The sequence below is a fragment of the Sus scrofa genome, chromosome 18 (genome assembly GCF_054392235.1).
Source record: "Sus scrofa isolate SSC_HxYL_T2T_F1_AM1 chromosome 18, Sscrofa_HxYL_maternal_Yorkshire_Landrace_v2.0, whole genome shotgun sequence".
Taxonomy (NCBI): domain Eukaryota; kingdom Metazoa; phylum Chordata; class Mammalia; order Artiodactyla; family Suidae; genus Sus; species Sus scrofa.
In genome coordinates, this window is record NC_139400.1 from 15,835,498 (window position 1) to 15,853,190 (window position 17,693).

The 17,693-nt window shown below is 56.4% G+C and overlaps 2 protein-coding genes across 5 annotated transcripts in view; one reads left to right on the forward strand and one right to left on the reverse strand.

Moving 5' to 3' along the window:
• The first annotated feature begins 359 nt into the window (after positions 1–359).
• Positions 360–10,057, forward strand: FAM131B (family with sequence similarity 131 member B). Its single transcript, XM_003134569.6, has 7 exons — positions 360–570; positions 3,086–3,195; positions 3,526–3,561; positions 3,814–3,907; positions 4,204–4,401; positions 5,921–6,064; positions 6,543–10,057. Exons 1-7 carry the CDS (start codon positions 543–545, stop codon positions 7,013–7,015), a joined length of 1,083 nt encoding a protein of 360 aa, XP_003134617.1. The 5' UTR covers positions 360–542; the 3' UTR covers positions 7,016–10,057.
• Positions 9,600–17,693, reverse strand: part of CLCN1 (chloride voltage-gated channel 1) — a 37,886-nt gene continuing 29,792 nt past the window's right edge. For all 4 annotated transcript variants that reach the window (XM_021078561.2, XM_085005202.1, XM_085005203.1 and 1 more), the window contains 4 exons: positions 17,407–17,445; positions 12,750–12,854; positions 12,568–12,654; positions 9,600–11,719 (listed from right to left, as the gene is read on the reverse strand). In XM_021078561.2, coding sequence (XP_020934220.1) covers positions 11,348–11,719; positions 12,568–12,654; positions 12,750–12,854; positions 17,407–17,445 — 603 coding nt within the window. In that variant the 3' untranslated portion in view covers positions 9,600–11,347. The remainder of the gene's footprint in view (positions 11,720–12,567; positions 12,655–12,749; positions 12,855–17,406; positions 17,446–17,693) is intronic.

The window sequence follows — 17,693 nt, forward strand, 5'->3', positions numbered from 1 at the left end:
CCCTCTAGGCATCCCCAACCCCGACCCTCAAAATCACTCCCCTGCCCCATCCGAAGGATGGGCTCGGGGTTCTTTACCCAGCTCCTGAGACCCAAGGCGGGCATCCTCCGGGTCTCCAGCAGCCCCCCGGCGCGAGCACAGCGCGCACCCGGCGGGCAGCCCCCGCTTGGGGCTGGGGAAGGGCGAGGGAGGGAAGCGGCCGCGAGGCCCGGCGACCGCCCCGCTCCCCGAGGGAGCGCCGCGGGGAGCGCGGGGAGCGCGGCTGCGGGGTCGGGGGCAGGGCGGGGAGGCGCCGGCGCAGCCAATCCCCGGGCCGCCCCCTCCCCGCCGCCGGGAGCCGAGCCGGGGCGGGGGAGCCAGGCGGCGGCGGCGGCGGCGGCGACGGAGGCTGCCGTGGGGAGGGATGGAGAGGGGAGGGGGGAGCGGAGCCGAGCGGAGACAGCCGCGGCGCTGCAGAGCGTCTGGGGCGGCGGCGCGGCTCCCGGTGCTCCCCCCGGCGCCCGCCCCGCGTCGGTGAGGGCCCGGCCTGGAGGCCCGGAGCCATGGGCTGCATCGGCTCCCGGACCGTGGGTGGGTACCTCGGCGGCGTGCGAGCGGGCGGCGGCAGGGCTCTGCTGGGTCCGGTCCTCCGGCCCCCTCCCCCACCACTCCCCGCGCCCCTCCGGGTCCCGGCCCGGCCTGGCCCCCTCACTTTCCCTCGGTGCCCTCGCGGTCCCTGCCTTCCTCTCATCCCTGCGCTTCTCTTGAGCCTGCGGGGCTCGCAGCCCTCTGGGCTCCGGCTTTCTCTCCGTCTTCCTCCAGCTTTCTTCCTTCCATCGCCCTCCCCCAGGCGCGGTCCCTCTCCATCATCGCTCCACCAACCTCCTCTCTCTGCTCGGTCGCTCTCCCTTACTCTCTAGTCTCCTCACCCTCCACCTCCAGGCCGTCGGCCTCGACTCTGCCTTCCCTAGCGCCTCCTTGCCCCCTTCCATTTCTGGAGCAGCCCCCCTTCTAAAGACCCCCAGCCTCAGAGTCAGCCCGGAGTCCCTTTAGCATGCACCCCCCCCACCCCGCCTCCATCTGGCTTGGATGTTTTGCCCCCATCTCTTCCCCTCTCCTTTGCCTTTTTCTGTCGTTCCTGCCTCCCCCGATTTGCTTTGTTCACGTGCATTTTTCCCTCCAGGGCGGGGGCGGGATGAGCCTGGTGCCTCCGGGAGGCGAATGGGTTCCACGCCCGAAGAGAATGGGGCCCGGCTGGGCTGGGGTGGAGGGGAAGAGCCGGGGGACGCCCGGAGCAAGCAGGGGTTTAGAGGGCCAGCGAGGGGTCGGGTGCTCGATCCCAGGAGGGTGGGGCTGGCCGGGCTAGGGAACCCGCGGACCCGACTGCACCTGTCAGCGGGGGCCGGCGGGGCGGGGCCAGCTCTTTATTTACCTTTGATTGGGGTAAGGAAGAGAGGCGCCTCCTAATTCTTTTTCTCTCAACCTTTGCCTGCCTCCCACCTCCTTCTCCCTCACCCCAGGCACCCACTCCACTCTCACTGCTCAACAGATTGGTCCAACCCTCTCCCAAACCCCCCAATTTTTTCCTATTCCAACTCCCGATTTCTCCCGCCTACATGCCCCAGTGACCTCAGGCTGAGGGAATAATTCCTATTCTGATTGCAAACAAACTCCCTCTCCGGAAGCCTGATTTCTCGGAGACCCGATTTATTTCCATGGATACCCCCCTCCTCCTCTGCTTTCACCTCTTCTCTGGGCTCTTTCCCTCCCCCTCCCTATCCCCCCCTGCTCTGACTCAGCTCTCCCTCTTCTACAAAGGCCACCTCCCCTCCGCCCTGTCTCCCACTCTGCCCTTCCCATCTCGCTTCTCCTCAGAGGGTGTTCCCTGCCTGCCCCGTGTCCATCTTTCCTCTTCCCTACCAGCCACAGCCTCTGGCTGGACCCCTTGTAGCCCCAGGAGAGAATGTGCCCACTTGGGAGGGGTCTTAGCTTTCTCAGCCCCGTTAACCACATCCCTTCCTCTTGCAATAGCTATGTTGCTGCATGCTAAATGTCTCCCGGTGCCCAAGACCCCATTCGATTCACCCCTTCTCAAGAGTGGACTCCTAACTCTCTCTATTCAGAAGCATAAAACTTTGTGCAGAAACAATCTAGTGTTCAGGCAGCTGTCTGATGCTTGAACCCAAGCATCTGCCACCCAGGTGAATCTCCCCGGAGCCTTCCAGGAGGCACACCCTGGCCTCACACCAGCAACCTCCCAACACAAGGAGCTCCGGCCTCGGCTGAACAATGACCACTCTTCTGGACCCTCCAGTTTCCCAGGCAGCTCTCAAACCCTTCCACGCTCACCCACTGTCTTTTGTCTTCTCTTTGACTCGAATTCCCATTCTTTTAGTCCCTGCTTTAACAAAGGTGCCGGTTCTCCTCCAGCTGTCTCCCCCTCCTCTCTCTGCTTTAATCCATCACTAGTCTCCCAACGGTCAGGTACAATGATGCCATCCCACGCTTTGCTTTCTCTGCTCTCATCGCTTCTAGGTGAACACACCCAGCTCGTGCCTCTGTCCCCACCAAAGCCCCTTCCCGTCAGACAAATGCACCCACTCCTGTGGAGGGGCGCCTAGGGAAGATGCAGTTCTTCCACCTCACAAATAACAAAGGTGACACTTTGAGAAGCATGGCCCTAGAAAAGTTCTGCCCTTACGTGCAGAACCGTAAGAGAGGAGACGCACAGTCCCCGTGGATGCACGTCGAGAAACCCACAGAGGTGACTCAGGACAGAATGCAGAACGATGTCCCTGCTAAAACCCTGCCACTGACCCCTCCTTGTAAACAACCACCGCCACGGATGAGGCCACAGGGCACTCTTCTGAGTGCGCTCTTCTGGGCGGAGCTCCGCATTGTTGTCCCGCCTCCCAAACACGTGAGGCCAGTAAGGATGTCAAAGCAGATAAGCCATCAGAAGCAGGAGCTGGGGGGGAGCGAGGGGTCTTCAGGCGACTGGGCCCCGAGGGTGGCCTCAGCATTTTGAAGGAAAAGAACAAAGAGGGGCCTTTGGGGTGGGCATAGGGTGGCCAGAGGGGAACAACTAACTGTACGACCACCTCAGGAAATGAGGTGATTGCCGTCGACTGGAAGGGCCTGAAAGATGTGGACCAAATCAACATGGACAGCACCAGCTCGCTGCATGGGAGCAGCCTGCACCGGCCGTCCACCGAGGTGAGGGCCCCCGCTCCGTGCTCGGCCGCCCTCCCGGAGGACCCCTGAAAGCCCCCCAGAACCGCCTCGCCTAAGCCCGGTCCTTTAGCCAGCCTCCTGAATTCCAGGACACGACCCCCAACACGCCTTCAGACTGACATTTTCCCAGGACGGTTCTTTCCTCAAATACGAGGCGAATGCTCCACCCTGAGACCCTGATTCCCGGCATGAATCTCACGAAAGGCCACCTTCACTTTCACTTGTGAGAGTCCCTCTGGGCAAGGCAGGGTTCCTTGCGTTCCTGGAAGCGCCCAGGGTACCACACTTCCTTTGTCTGCTCTCTCCTCCCAGCAAACCCGGACCGACTTCTCCTGGGATGGCATCAATGTGAGTGCAGCCTCCCCCAGACCTCCTCACCTGCCCTAACTCCGCTCCCTTAGGCCTGCCACAGAACCCAGGGCTCCCTGACTTCTCTACCGACCCCCGGACTTTCAAGGGTGGTTGGGGGCGAGGCCTCCTGGGAGCTCTGGGTATAATGGTTTCCTTATCACCTGTCCTAGCTCCTATCCTTCCTCCCCATAGAGAGCACCCCAGAGCATCTTATGCCTCTGTCCCCCCCCCCCCCATTCCCTACCCCAGCTCTCCATGGAGGACACCACGTCCATCCTTCCGAAGCTCAAGCGAAACTCGAACGCCTATGGCATCGGGGCCCTGGCCAAGTCATCATTCTCAGGTGAGACCCCCAACCTGCAGATGCATCCAGACAGGAGCCCACCTAGAAGGTCCTGGTCTCTGTCTCCCTGCCCCTTCAGGCCCGAGCAGACCTTCATCCCTGGGCCCCTAAACTCCTTGCCCTTTCGATCAAGCCTCTCCCACCTTCCCAGCTGCCTCCCATATACGGAGTCATAGGGCACACCTGCCCCCTCCATGGGCAGTCTCATGGGACTAGGGTGGGGCTCATGGGGGAGGGGGGCTGGTATGGGTATTGTGTGATGTTCTGGCGGATGTGGGGACTGTCTGGCCCCTCAGGGATTTCTCGAAGCATGAAGGACCACGTGACAAAGCCCACAGCCATGGGGCAGGGCCGGGTGGCCCATATGATTGAATGGCAGGGCTGGGGGAAGGCACCAGCCATTCAGCCGCAACACAGCCACGAGGCGGTGCGCAGGGACACCGATGCCTACTCCGACCTCAGCGACGGCGAGAAGGAGGCACGCTTCCTGGCAGGTACTAGTTCCCCAGCCCCTGTAGAGAGGCATCTTCAGGATGGCTGGAGACCGAGCCTCCATCCTGATCCTCAGTACAGGGAAAAAAAAAGGCAGGAGCCACAGGCTTCAAAAGGCTTTGCTTCTGCTTTTTTTGTTTGTTTTGTTTTTGCTTTTTAGGGCCCAACCCACGGCATATGGAAGTTTCCAGGCTAGGGGTCAAATCAGAGCAACAGCTGCTGGCCTGGCCTACACCACAGCCACAGCAACACCTGATCCGAGCCAGGTCTGTGTCTGACACCACGGCTCATGGCAATGTTGGATCCTTAACCCAGTGAGTGGGGCCAGGGATTGAACCTGCATCCTCGTGGATACTAGTTGGATTCGTTTCCGCTGCGCCACAAAGGGAACTCCCTTTGCTTATGTTTCTTGACGCAGAAGAAAGAAAAGCCTTGGGGTTCTTTTTAGCCTTTTGCCCATCAGCATGTCACAGTCGTGGATTCACTTACAGGGTTCACTATTTGTGACAACCACTAGAAGATCAAGGACCTGGCTGAGGAGAGGGTGTGTATAGACGAGCATGTATGCAGTACAGGCACAAGGCAGGCATCTGGTGTACCTTCAACACTGGCCTAGGCCTAGTGGCAGGTCTCAGTAAGATACTTAGGACAAATGATAGATCTGGAACAGAAGAGCTGGGTTTTGGTGGTGGTCGTGGTGGAAGAACCATCAGTGGAGGGGAGACAAACCTGTGAGGGGTAGTGTAGGCAGCTAGCCATGTAAGCTTCGACTTCCTTATGGCTTTGACTAGAATCGGGACCCCAAGTCTACCTATATATATTCACCATTCTGTCCTCCCTCCCCTCTCCTTCCATGACCTTGAACTTCCAACCTGTTACCACTGGGGACCGACAGTCCCTCCCATTTAAATTCCTCTGGCCTGGACTGCCTGATGCTAACGACCATTGCTAAAAACTTCCAAAGATAAACTTCTGGAAATTGCCAATTTCAATCCCTTAGGATATCTCACCAGAAGACGCACCCCCCGCCGCCGCCGTAGCCCCCAGCTCTTTCCCCTAGGAATCCGAAATCTGATCTTCTGGGCAGTTCCCCATGATTTTACCTTGCTTTGGGGCATATGCGAAGGCTGTGCTGTCCAGTACAGTAGCCACTGGCCGCATGTGGTAATCAAGAACTTGAAATGTGCCTCATCGGAATGGAGAGGTGCTGTAAGTGTAAAAATATAGACTGAATTTCCCAGACTTCATAGGACTAAAAGGCTGTGAAGTATCTCATTAATTTTATATAAATTATATATTGAAATGATAATCCTTTATATAGATGAGGTCAAACCAGATGTATTATTAAAATTCATTTCACCTGTTTCTTTTACATTTTCTTTAATATGACTACTAGAAAATTTAAAATTGCAAAAGTGGCTTGCATTATATTTCTGTTGAACAGCGCTGCCCTGCTGTCCCCCAGGCAGGTGTCTGAGGCTTCCTGGAGGTACCCTTCGCTAACCAGGTTTTTTCTCCCAGGTGTCATGGAACAGTTTGCTATTTCCGAGGCCACTCTCATGGCCTGGTCTTCCATGGATGGTGAGGACATGAGTGTCAACTCCACCCAGGAGCCACTGGGCTGCAACTACAGTGACAACTACCAGGAGCTGATGGAGAGTCAGGGTGAGGGATGGTTCCGGAATCCAACCCCAGCATCCTAAGAGACCTCCTCAACTAAGCTACCCCTTCTCATCTCCGTTTTTTAGACTTGCTGTCCCTATCAGCTTTCCTACTCCCCTCCCTCCTCTGTCTCACTGCCATTCTCTGTGTGACAGTTACTGCCTTTTTTTTTTTTTTTTGTCTTTTGCCTTTTTAGGGCCGCACCTGCGGCATGTGGAGTTTCCCAGGCTAGGGGTCTAATCAGAGCTGCAGCTGCCAGCCTACACCACAGCCACAGCAACGCCAGATCCGAGCCTTGTCTGCTATCTACACCACAGCTCACAACAATGCTCGATCCTTAACCCACCAAGCGAGGCCAGGGATCAAACCCGCAACCTCACTGTTCCCAGTCAGATTCCTTTCAGCTGTGCTACGACGGGAACTCATATAGTTACTGCCTTCAATATTGTGGCCCCACCAATCTCCACAATTCTCTTTACAGATGCCCTCGCTCAAGCCCCGATGGACGGATGGCCTCACTCCTATGTGTCCCAGGGCATGTACTGTCTGGGCTCATCGGATGCCTGGGAAGCAAGCGACCAGTCCCTCATTGCCTCTCCGGCCACAGGATCCTACCTTGGCCCTGCATTTGATGACTCACAGCCCAGCTTGCATGAAATGGGGCCTTCCCAACCTGCTTCAGGATACTCTGCTCAGGAGCCCCCATCTTTTCTCGGGGGAGACGCTGACTGGGCTCCAGGGGTGGGCGGGGTGGACCTGGCGAGGGGCCCTGCGGAGGAGGAGAAGCGGCCACTGGCCCCCGAGGAGGAAGAGGATGCGGGATGCCGGGACCTGGAGTCGCTTTCCCCTCGAGAAGACCCTGAGGTGTCCACGGCTCTTAGCCGGAAAGTGTCTGACGTCACATCCTCGGGCGTGCAGTCTTTCGATGAGGAGGAGGGCGAGGCCAACAACTAGCTTCCTCCCCCTCCACGCCCTGCCTTCCACTCCCTCCTGAGGGGCATGGCTGCAGCAACACCCTCCCTTCCCCCAGAAGGACGGCTGAAGCCTGGGCAGAAGACCGACGGCCACGAGCCCAGGAGTCCTCGCCAGCGAAACAGAGGGCCAGGGTGGGATGCTCTCCAGGCTTACACTGGAGAAAGCACAGGTCCAGGAACTGAAGCCCAGGCAAGCAGATGGCTGTGAACTTGGCTCGGCTGCGGGCTTCTGGGTCTGTGATGGCGGGGCTCTGGTGAGTGTCCTGAGCACAGGAGCCAAGAATGGCCCTCGGATCTTGGTTTTCCGCTCTCTGATCTCGTCTTCCAGCAACCTTGATGGTGGCTGTCTGAAGGCCTCCTTTCTCCATGTCACTCTTGCTCTTCTCTGCCTGTGGCCCAGGCTCATTCGTCCTGTGAGGACCAGATCTCAGGGGCTGTCGGACGTGGTTCCATGGGCACAGGGGAAGCAACGTAGAGACCACATCTCATTAGAGGGTGGAGAGTCTGCCCTCAGAGGTAACACAGCTTCTGCGACCGGGAGTCAGCAGGTGGACATGCCAGCTGGGGTGCACAGGGGCACAAACCTGGTTCTGGATATCAAGACCCACCTGGAGACCAGGCGGTCGCTGGGGAGACCAAGAACAGGCACGGCCACTAGTTCTGGGATCTTGACTATCTGGTGGCTGAAAGAAGGACCCTAAGGATCTGGGAAAGGACCCTGCCGGGGCTGGCTGCTCCAACTCTTCCCTTTTCTGCCTTCTTCTATCCCCTGCTCTGGGAGCCCCGGCCCCAAAGAGGACACAGAATGCAGGTGTCCTGGCCAGATGGGGAAGCATGAGGCTGTGTCTCCCTCCATCCACCCCCAAATTCTCTGGAGCTGTTTACACTTTTCTCTTTGCCTTTTCTACATTTTTATAACTTCTCGGGGACTCAGGGTTGAGTGGGGTGGAGAGAGGGGTCTGGTGCTGTCAGGCCCCTGGGCCAGGGCGGGGTCTTTGCTGCGGAGCAGTGTGGGCGCTCGGCTCCCCTTGCCCCTCTCCACCTTCTCCCAGGAGGGCCTCACAGGTGTCCTCCTCTGGCCCCAGGCCTCCTGAGGAGGAGAGGGGGGGATCTGCGTATTCTTCCTTCCAGGACGGACAGTGAGGCATAAGCCCCTGAAACGCTTGCCCTCCCACACCCACTTTCCATTCTGGTGGGGACTTTTGCGCAGCACATGGTGACAGAGGGCACAGGGTGGAGGGGCAGAGCAGAGAGGTGGCAGCAGCCCCTTCCTGCTGCACTGGTGCCCAAAACCTGGACAGGAGGGAGAAGCTGCGAGGGTCCCTGTCCCCCCTCCCTCTTTGCTCACGTCCATCTAAGTCTCTGGCTCTGAGGCCTCGGGTCCCACCTGAACAGGGAGGGGTCCTACTACTTGAGTCCGCGGCCAGGAAGGGAACCCTCTCGTCCTCTCAGGGCCTGGGTGCATATGTGCGTGCACGCATGCGTGCGCGCGCGCACACACACGCGCACGTACGCACACGCACCCCACCGCCCGGCCCCAGATGACTGTTTCTTTGGAATGAGGAGGTTGAGAACTGGGGTGTTTCTGTCCATCTATGACCCTGACCCCCCCACAATCTGGTCCACACTTTCGTACCCATGTGCCCCTGAAATGCCACAGAGGCCATGTCACACATCTTCTGGGGGTGGGGGGGAAGGATGGCTACCGCAGGTGGATTTTGGAGGAAACGGGTGTAGTGAGCACAGGTAGGTGAAGTCACCTAGTCGGAAGCTGTGGGTCTTGTGTGATCACGTGACTGGACTGGGGTGGCCCTGGCAGCGGCCCACCCTGCACTCCTGCCGCAGGTCCTGAGGGTCTGCATAGGTCACATGTCATGGTCCCCTCCTCTCCAGGGCTCCCTGTTTCCTCAGCTCGTGCAACCTGCCCTCTCAGCACATCCTCTTTCCCTCTTAGTCTCGTCCCCTTCGCGTCCCGTATTCCGCCCCCAGACTGCAGTCGACACCCAGTCCAGGGAGCGGGTTCCTTCATCACAGTTCCTTTTCCGCTCAGGGCCCTGTGGAGTTAGGAAAGATCATCTAAAGCACCATTCTTTCCTCCCTCCTTCCCCGAGGAAGCCAAACGGTCCCTGGCAAGAGAAGACCACAACTCGGTTCAGATGTGAGCGGGGCTGGCACACCCAGGGGGTGCTGGCATCGCTGCAGACCAGAGGTCCAGGTGGGGGACTTCTGCATTTTGCAAGGAGCTACCCCTCCACCTGGAGGAGGGAGATGACCCAAGGAGCTGGCCAGGGACCCTCTCAGGACTCCTTTAGAAGGAGGGACTGCCTCTCTGGTCAGGCGGGGCAGGATGCATGGGGTTTGCTTATAGCCTATTTTGGGGGAGGGGAGGGGCATGTGCAGGAAGAGGCTGTTGGGGGGTGGGGGAGGGGTGCTTTTCCTTTGGGGTTAAAGGCTGTGCCGCACGTTTCACAGCAGTCCCAGAACCGGGCTGTTTTTCTATCATTGTGAATGAAACTGCTCTTGCTAAATGATTTTCTTCTGGTTGGGGGGGGGGTGGGGTGCACTTTCGTTTTCAATTCAGTTTATTCAAGGAAAATCCGAATCGTCCGCCTCCCACTGCCCCCCCACCCCTTCCTTTTCTCATCCTCCTGTTGAGGAGGGGACCTTGGCCAATGAGTTTGCCACCCCTCCTTGCCCCCACCTGTGCGTCTCCTACTCCGTCTTCCAGGTCTGGGGAACATTCATTTTTACGGCCAGTCTTAGCATGTTTTCTTAATGGGAAATTTCCACCCCAGGCCCAAGAGAGATTCTATGACATATATTACAGAGAGAATGATATATAAATAACATATATAAATACTATAGATTATATACACATGGGCACGGGCTCCGAGGTCCACTGCCAGTCTCCCTCCCCAGGCTGCAGCCTCTCTCTTGGCCTGGGGAGGCAGAAGGGAGGTACTGCTGGAGAGGGCTCCAGGCTGTGTTTGATGGCACTAAACAGAATGTGGTGGCACCTTCAGCGGCTATGAGTGTCTTATTGGGGGGATGACGGAGACTGGGCACAGGGTGGGGAGGATGAGGCTGCCTGGGAAGGAAGCACCCCTGCAGAACGAAACCAGGCACAGAGGGAGGGAGGGAGGGACAAAAGCCTTGGGTGTGGGAGCAGGGGGTCCTGGCTGCTCAGAAATGGCTCCTGGGAAAGGCAGGGCAATAGCAGACCCCCTGTCACTGGCTTGGGAAGGATAAGGATCTGACTTCCCCGGTGTGGGAAGATTGAATGGGTCTCCCGTCTTGGCAGTGAACCCCAGAGGAGGAACACAAAGTCCCTACGAAGGGCTTGTGTGTTCCTGGGTGAACTAGTGGCCCAGCTGCCCTGGGTCCTGGTTCCCGGCTGGAGAAGCCCCAGCTAGAACAGCTCAAGGTCAAGAGCTGACCCTTGGTCAGGACAGACTGCAGTAGGAGAGGGAGTGACCTGGAAACTGGAGGGCAAGGAGGCGGTGATGTGAGATGGAGGAACTTCTGCCAGGAGTTAAGTGAATCCACTGGAGCCGGAGGCCTGCCTGCCCACAAGTGCCCACTCCACTCCCAGGCTCTTCTCCCCAGTGGTCTCTTTACCCAACTTTCCCTGCTTGACTGGAGGACCAAGCAGAAGGAAATGGGACTGGCCTCCGGCCTTGCTAGTAATGGCCTTGTCTGCGGACAGGCAGTGGGAGCCAGGATGGTGTCGGGAGGCAGTGTTCGGGAGTGGCTGTGGGCGAGTGGAGGACGGGGTGGGGGCCCCGAGAGAAGGGACTGTGGGCGCTTTGTGAGTATACCCTGGGGCCGTCAGTCCCTGAGGCCAGGAGGTGGTCCCATCTCTTCCTCCAACATGGCCCTGGCGGGGCCCCAGTCATCCTGGGCCTCCCTTCACCTACCCTCTGGAGAGACTGATGGGCAAGGCCAGGAGGGTACTGGGACAAGAACGCAGGGAGACTGAGGGCTGACTAGGGGAGCCAGAGAGAGGCAGGTGCTCCCCACCCACGCACAGGCAGACTCAGGAAGCCCCTGGAATATCAAGGGCCCTTCCCAGCGCGTAGAACAACCACCTGTCTGAGGGTGGGGGGACATGGCCCAAATAATTGACCGAGGCTACTCCCTGCCTAAACTCTGGCTCCTGCTCCAATGTTATCACTATCACGTTTCTTAATTCCTGGGAGGGGCTGGCTATTGGGGGGTGCGATCTCTCCCACTTTAGGAAATACCCTCTCCCCCACAGGCCCACCCTCTAGCCTGGGTCTCTGGACCATCGATGAGGAGGGCCAGGCGATGATCAAAGGATCAGTTCGTCCTCATCCTCCTCGTCGGTGAGACGCAGACTGGGGCCCTGCAAGATGTCAGCCAGCTCCTCTTCCGGCCCCGGACTCTCCGCCAGCTCCAGCTCCTCCAGCTCGCTCTCTGCCTTGGCCGGAGCCCGGGAGAGAGGGGGCTCTGGGGATGGGGATGGCACAGGGGTCTCTGGGGAGTCAGGAGCTGCATCCCCTGCACTAGTGGCCCCCGTTCCATCATCAGGCATGGTCCAAGCCTCTGCAGGAGGGAGCGGGCCCCCAGGAGTCTTTCGAGTCGAAGTGGTACTCCGGAAGCTGGCAAGGGGTGGGCGGAGTTGCACCCCGGACTTTGTGTGCCCCTCGATGGCCTTCTGGAGCTGCGGAGGGGGCAGAGGGAAGGACAAGGAGGGTGCACAGTGAGGAAGTAAAGATAATGGAGCAGAGAGAGAAACAGACAGAGAGAGGGACAGACAATAAAAGGAAAGGGAGGAGTTCCCATCGTGGCCAGTGGTTAATGAATCCGACTAGGAACTATGACGTTGCGGGTTCGATCCCTGGCCTTGCTCAGTGGGTTAAGGACCCAGCATTGCCGTGAGCTGTGGTGTAGGTCGCAGACGTGGCTCAGATTCCGTGTTGCTGTGGCTGTGGTGTAGGCCAGCGGCTACAGCTCCGATTCGACCCCTAGCCTGGGAACCTCCATATGCCGTGGGAGTGGCCCAAGAAATAGCAAAAAGAAAAAAAAAAAAAAAAAAAAAGGAAAGGGAAGGGAATGGAATGGAAAAGATGGAGAGAGAGAGTGGCAGGAAAGATGTTTGGGATGGAGGAGTCCATGGGAGAAGATAGGAAAAGGGAAAATGGGAGGAGAGGAACAAGAAGCCCCACCTGCAGAGCAGTGAATCCCAAGACCCCTGACCCAAGTCCTTCTTCAGCTTTTTCTCATCAATTCTTCTTCCCTGCACCCCGCCCCCTACAAAACCATGACCCATGCCTGGAACCCCCATCCCAAACCTATGCCATTGTTGGAAGATCAGGGGCCACATAGCCTTTGCCGTCCCCTCTCCCTCCCACTGGCTGCACCCCACCCCCTCCAAGTCTCTGCCTGAGAAATAGAAGGAAAATCTCCCTCCCCCCCACCGGATGTTAACACCATCCCTGTCCCACCTCACCCCTTATCCTCTGCCCACCCCCTTCGTCCTGCTGCTCAAATGGGACACGTGGCTCTTACCTCCTCCAAGGCCAGCACACCCCTGAGCTTCCCCATGCTGGTCACATAAGCAAGGTGGAGGCCCAAGAGCGAGAACAGGGTGTGAGTCTGCGGGGCAAGAGCAGCAGGTCAGCGCAGGGCCAGCCCCCCGCCGGCCAGCCCTCCCAGCAGCCCGGCTCCGTGAGCGGTGGGCAGGAACTTGCCTTGTGCAGAGACGTCTGCTCCACCAGCTGGAAGGGGGACTGGTCGATACAACAGCAGTCAAAACACACAGGTTGGCTCAGCTGCTCCCGCTCCCAGGCCTCAATCTGCCAGCAGAGAAGAGCCCTCAGCTAGTGTCAGAGCCCCTTCAACCCTAGATCCAAGGCATTGACCCTGCACGGCCCTCCTGGCCCTGGCCCAGAAGCCTGCTGTATGCAGTGAACAATCCCAGCTCCCCCAGAGGAGGGAACCAGTCTCTGCCCTCCTAAGGCTCCAAAGCAACCTTCACCCTCAGGCGTTCAGAACCCACCATCTTCCACTCCGGGTGTCCCAAATGCTTGTTCTTTCCAACCCATCCTTCCAGTCTTATTTTTTGCTACTCCTGTAATCCCCAGGGCTCCAGTCAAGCCAGGCGTGCTTCCATTCTGCACCTGCTGGCCTGGGTTTCCCCAAAGGCCTGGTCAGTGCTCTGCCCCCCAGAGCTCTGCTGGGCGCACTTTTTCAGAAATGGCACGGCTCATGCTCCTTCCATGGGCATTTGCCCTCACTCTGCCCACTGGATGGAACTCCTCCAGGGGTCATGTGGCATCCACTGCTGCGTGTTGGGGAGAAATCAGCACACTGGCCTTTTACATAGCAGGTCACGGTGAAGCTTTGTTGGGTGTGAAGGGCTGTACTGAGTTGAAAGGCCATACACAAGACTCTGACAAGCCGTTTTGGGGTGTGTGTCTGGTTTATACTGCTTTGTTTTGTCTATGACCGAAGCATTAAGGTGCAAGGTCCAGGTGACCTCTGGATCTTAGATTTGCACACCAAAATCCCCAAGATTTCAAATAATCTAGTACCACTATGGCTCTCATAAATGAATTTCAAATTTTCTGTAATCTCTCTCTTTTCGGTCTTTTTGGGGCCACACCCATGGCATATGGAGGTTCCCAGGCTAGGGGTCAAATCGGAGCTATAGCCGCCGGCCTACACCACAGCCACAGCAACACAGGATCTGAGCCGCATCTGTGACCTACACCACGGCCCAGAGCAACACAGGATCCTTAACCCACTGAGCGAGGCCAGGGATCGAACCTGTGTTCTTATGGATACAAGTCTGGTTTGTTACTGCTGAGCCACGATGGGAACACCTTTATTCTCTTCCCAGGTAGTCTCCTCTGAATGAGACACTACTTTCTCTGTTTTACTATTTGTCCCCTGCTATACCTCTCAGGCTGCCGAGGATATCACTGAAGCCCTGATTCTCAGGTCCAGTTTGGGTCCGCAGTGCTAGTCTCCTCATCTGTCCTGTCCTGCTTTTTTCTAGACAGTGATCGCACTTCGTCTAAATGCTCACCTTCCCTGAACAAAGGTTCACACAAAGTTGGGCAGCCCTCCTGACACAGGATGGATGACCCCATAGCAGGGATGCTGCAGGGAGGACTTACTGCTAGGACAAGAGGCCAGACACTCGCCAGCCCTGGTTTGGTGGGTCCTGTCCTCCTGGGCCCTTCCATGATCACTTCTTGCCTCCCTGGTTCCACTTTTGCCCTCCCTTGGGAACAACAGTAGCAGCATCTCTTCATTTCCAGCGCACGTGCACCAAGGATTTCTCCTGTGCCAAGTGCTATTCGAATTGGTTGACATGTCTTTACTCATTTCGTCCTCGCCAACAACCCTACGGGCATCTTCATGTTACAGATGAAGGAACCGAGGCAGAGAATGCTCAAGGGTTTGCCCAAGACTGCACAGAAGCAGGCTTCTGACCTTGACTGCTGAGTGTGATCCGGGACCGCCAGCTTTTGTGTGCTCTGGGTCCCACCGCTTCAAACAGCTCAGCATCAGGAACAAACCAGGGCTCTAACAGGGCAGCAGGATTCAACAAGTCCCAGCCAGGACATCTGGTGACCCAGAGTTGAGTTCTTTGATGCTTCCCAGAGGGATCATATTGATATTGCCAAGGGGGTCATCTTGATCTAGTCGCAAAATAGTGTTCAAAATATCCTGAAGTGGGACTCTTATTGAATTGGATCTCTCCAAAATGTCTCAGTGGATCCCTTGGGCACTGAGAGCTGCCTAAAGCCTTCCTTGAGAAAGACATCAGCTAAAAATATACCGTCTATCTTCTTTTTACCCCTGGGTGCATTTTATTTCCAGGAGTCATGACATAACCTCACTAGCTGGCTTTCTCTCCTTGGGGTATTTTTTAAAAAGTATTGGGGAGTTCATGCTGTGGCAAAGTGGGTTAAGAATCTGACTGCAGGAGTTCCTGTCGTGGCACAGTGGTTAACGAATCCGACTAGGAACCATGAGGTTGCGGGTTCGGTCCCTGCCCTTGCTCAGTGGGTTAACGATCCGGCGTTGCCTATGAGCTGTGGTGTAGGTCGCAGACGCGGCTCGGATCCTGCGTTGCTGTGGCTCTGGCGCAGGCCCGCAGTTACAGCTCCGATTCAACCCCTAGCCTGGAAACCTCCATATGCCGCGGGAGCGGCCCAAGAAATGGCAAAAAGACCAAATAAAAAAAAAAAAAGGAATCTGACTGCAGTGGCTCGGGTCGCTACAGAGGCCTAGGTTTGATCCCCGGCCTGGGTGTAGTGCGTTAAAGGATCCAGTGTTGCCACAGCTGCAGCTCAGATGCAATCCCTGGCCCCAGGAACTTCGTTGCTGTGAGTACAGCCATTAAAAAACAAAACAAAACAGTATCATTAGTTTCAGTACCCTAATACGGTATTGCTTAATTGTAGTTATGACCCATCTGACTCCTATTTGTGAGCAGAAGCAAGAATTGGGGGTTTTTCCTCAGTGATTATCCATTTTCTTTTTCTTTTTCTTTTTTTTCTTTTGTTTTTTTAGGCATATGGAAATTCCCAGGCTAGGGGTCGAATCGGGAGCTGTGGCTGAAGGCCTACACCACAGCCACAGCAACACCAGATCTGAGCCACATCTGCGCCCTACCCCACAGCTCATGGCAATGCCAGATCCTTAACCTACTGAGCAAGGCCAGGGCTTGAACCCAGGTCCTCATGGATACTAGTCAGGTTTGTTACTGCTGAGCCACAATGGAAACTTCCTTCTTTTTCTTTTTTTTCCTTTTTTTTTTTTTTTGGTCTGCCTCTCAGCATATGAAGTTTCCAGGCCATGGACGAGATCAGAGCCACAGCTGTGAGCTATGTGTCAGCTGCGGCATTGGCGGATCCGGGCCAGGGGTGGAACCTGTGTCCCAGAGCTGCAGAGATGCCACTGATCCTATTACAGCACAAGGGGGACTCCTCCTTAGATTCCTCAGATCATTTATCAGAAACATGTGTGTGGTGGGAATGTCAAGAGGAGACGGGGAAGACTGCCTTTTTCTGTTGTCACTCACTACCCCCCACCTCCAACCCTGAGTACTTTTTTTCCTTTGTCCGCACCTGGGGCGTGTGGAAGTTTCCAAGCCAGGGATAGAACGCGAGCCACAGCTGCCACCAGAGCCACAGCAATGAGAATGCCAAACCCTTAACCCAATTTTTTTCTTTTCTTTCTTTTTAGGGCTGCACCTGCAGCGTATGGACGTTCCCAGGCTAGGGGTTGAATCAGAGCTGCAACTTCCGGCCTACACCACAGCCACAGCAACGCTGGATCCGAGCCTTGTCTGCAACCTACACCACAGCTCACGGCAACACCAGATCCTTAACCCACTGGTGAGGCCAGGGATCAAACCTGCATCTCCATGGACACTATTTGGGTTTGTTACCACTAAGCCACAACGGGAACTCCCTTTAACCCGTTTTGACATAAGGGAACTCCAACCCTGAGTACTTTTAATTTTTAGTGAATGTATGTTCTGGATATACAATAGATGCTTCTTTAAAAATAATGCACATGATGATATTTTGTCAGCTACATACTTTTAAAGCTCTACCCTTTGGCCTTCGCAGCAAGGCTGTGTTCTTTTACTAGATGGAAGGGTTGCTAATGCGCTTTGTTGGTGTCTCTACACCCTGGGGTTAGTCCTCGTCAGCAGAGCTCAGCCGCCTGCTCCCATCACTCTGACACAACCAGACCCTCTAAAGGCTTGACTTCCTCTTTGGGGAAACAGGCATTTGTCCCAACAAGGCACCACTATCAAAATTTGCCCTCAGGAGTTCCCATTGTGGCTCAGCAGGTTACAAACCCAAGTAGTATCCATGAAGATGCGGGTTCGATCCTTGGCCTCACTCAATGGCTTAAGGATCCGGGGTTGCCATGAGCTGTGGTGTAGGTCACAGACATGGCTTGGATCCCACGTTGCTGTGGCTGTGGCTGTGGCTGTGGTGTTGGCTGGAAGTTGCAGCTCTGATTCAACCCCTAGCCTGGGAACTTGCATATGCTGCAGGTGTGGCTCAAAAAGACAAATAAATAAATAAGTAAAAGATCGAAGGCTCATCCTAGCACCATGGACCCATCTATACCTGAAGGCTCAAAACTTTCTCTCCTGAAATGAAGACAGTCCCCCACCCCAAGGACAGCACCAGGCTCCCCAGTCTCAAACAAGGTGCCCTGTCTTCCCAGTCACGCCTCATTCCCAACTTCTCAGCTCGCTCTCCTGCCCAAACGCACATCTCACTCTTACGACACAGCGAAAGGTCAGACAAAAATGAGCAATAACTTCATTCGCCAAAACAACCCACCCGGACTGCTCCTTCCTTTACTTACGTCTTCAGGGGACATGTTATCCACTAAATCCACTGGCTCCTAGAGAAGAAAGACATGGGTCCTAGTGCCTGCGCTCGTCTTCCTAATGGAACCACAAGGAGAGATGGCTGTGGTTCCATTAGGAAGCGCCCCAGATGCCTCTTCCCAACCCATCATCCCTCCCACTGGATGAAGCTTTTCTTCCATGGTGGGATGGGACTCTTCCCTCCTGATGTAAGGACCGTGGGTTTCTCATTCCTCAAAGACAGGCTCCCTTTCCCACATCCTCCAACCCCAACCCCGCTCCC

Coding starts and splice junctions, on each gene's coding strand:
- FAM131B (XM_003134569.6), top strand. CDS start 543: ATGGGCTGCATCGGCTCCCGGACCGTGG. Junction 3,562..3,813: donor TCTCCTGGGATGGCATCAAT/GTGAGTGCAGCC, acceptor TCCCTACCCCAG/CTCTCCATGGAGGACACCAC. Junction 3,908..4,203: donor GGCCAAGTCATCATTCTCAG/GTGAGACCCCCA, acceptor CTGGCCCCTCAG/GGATTTCTCGAAGCATGAAG.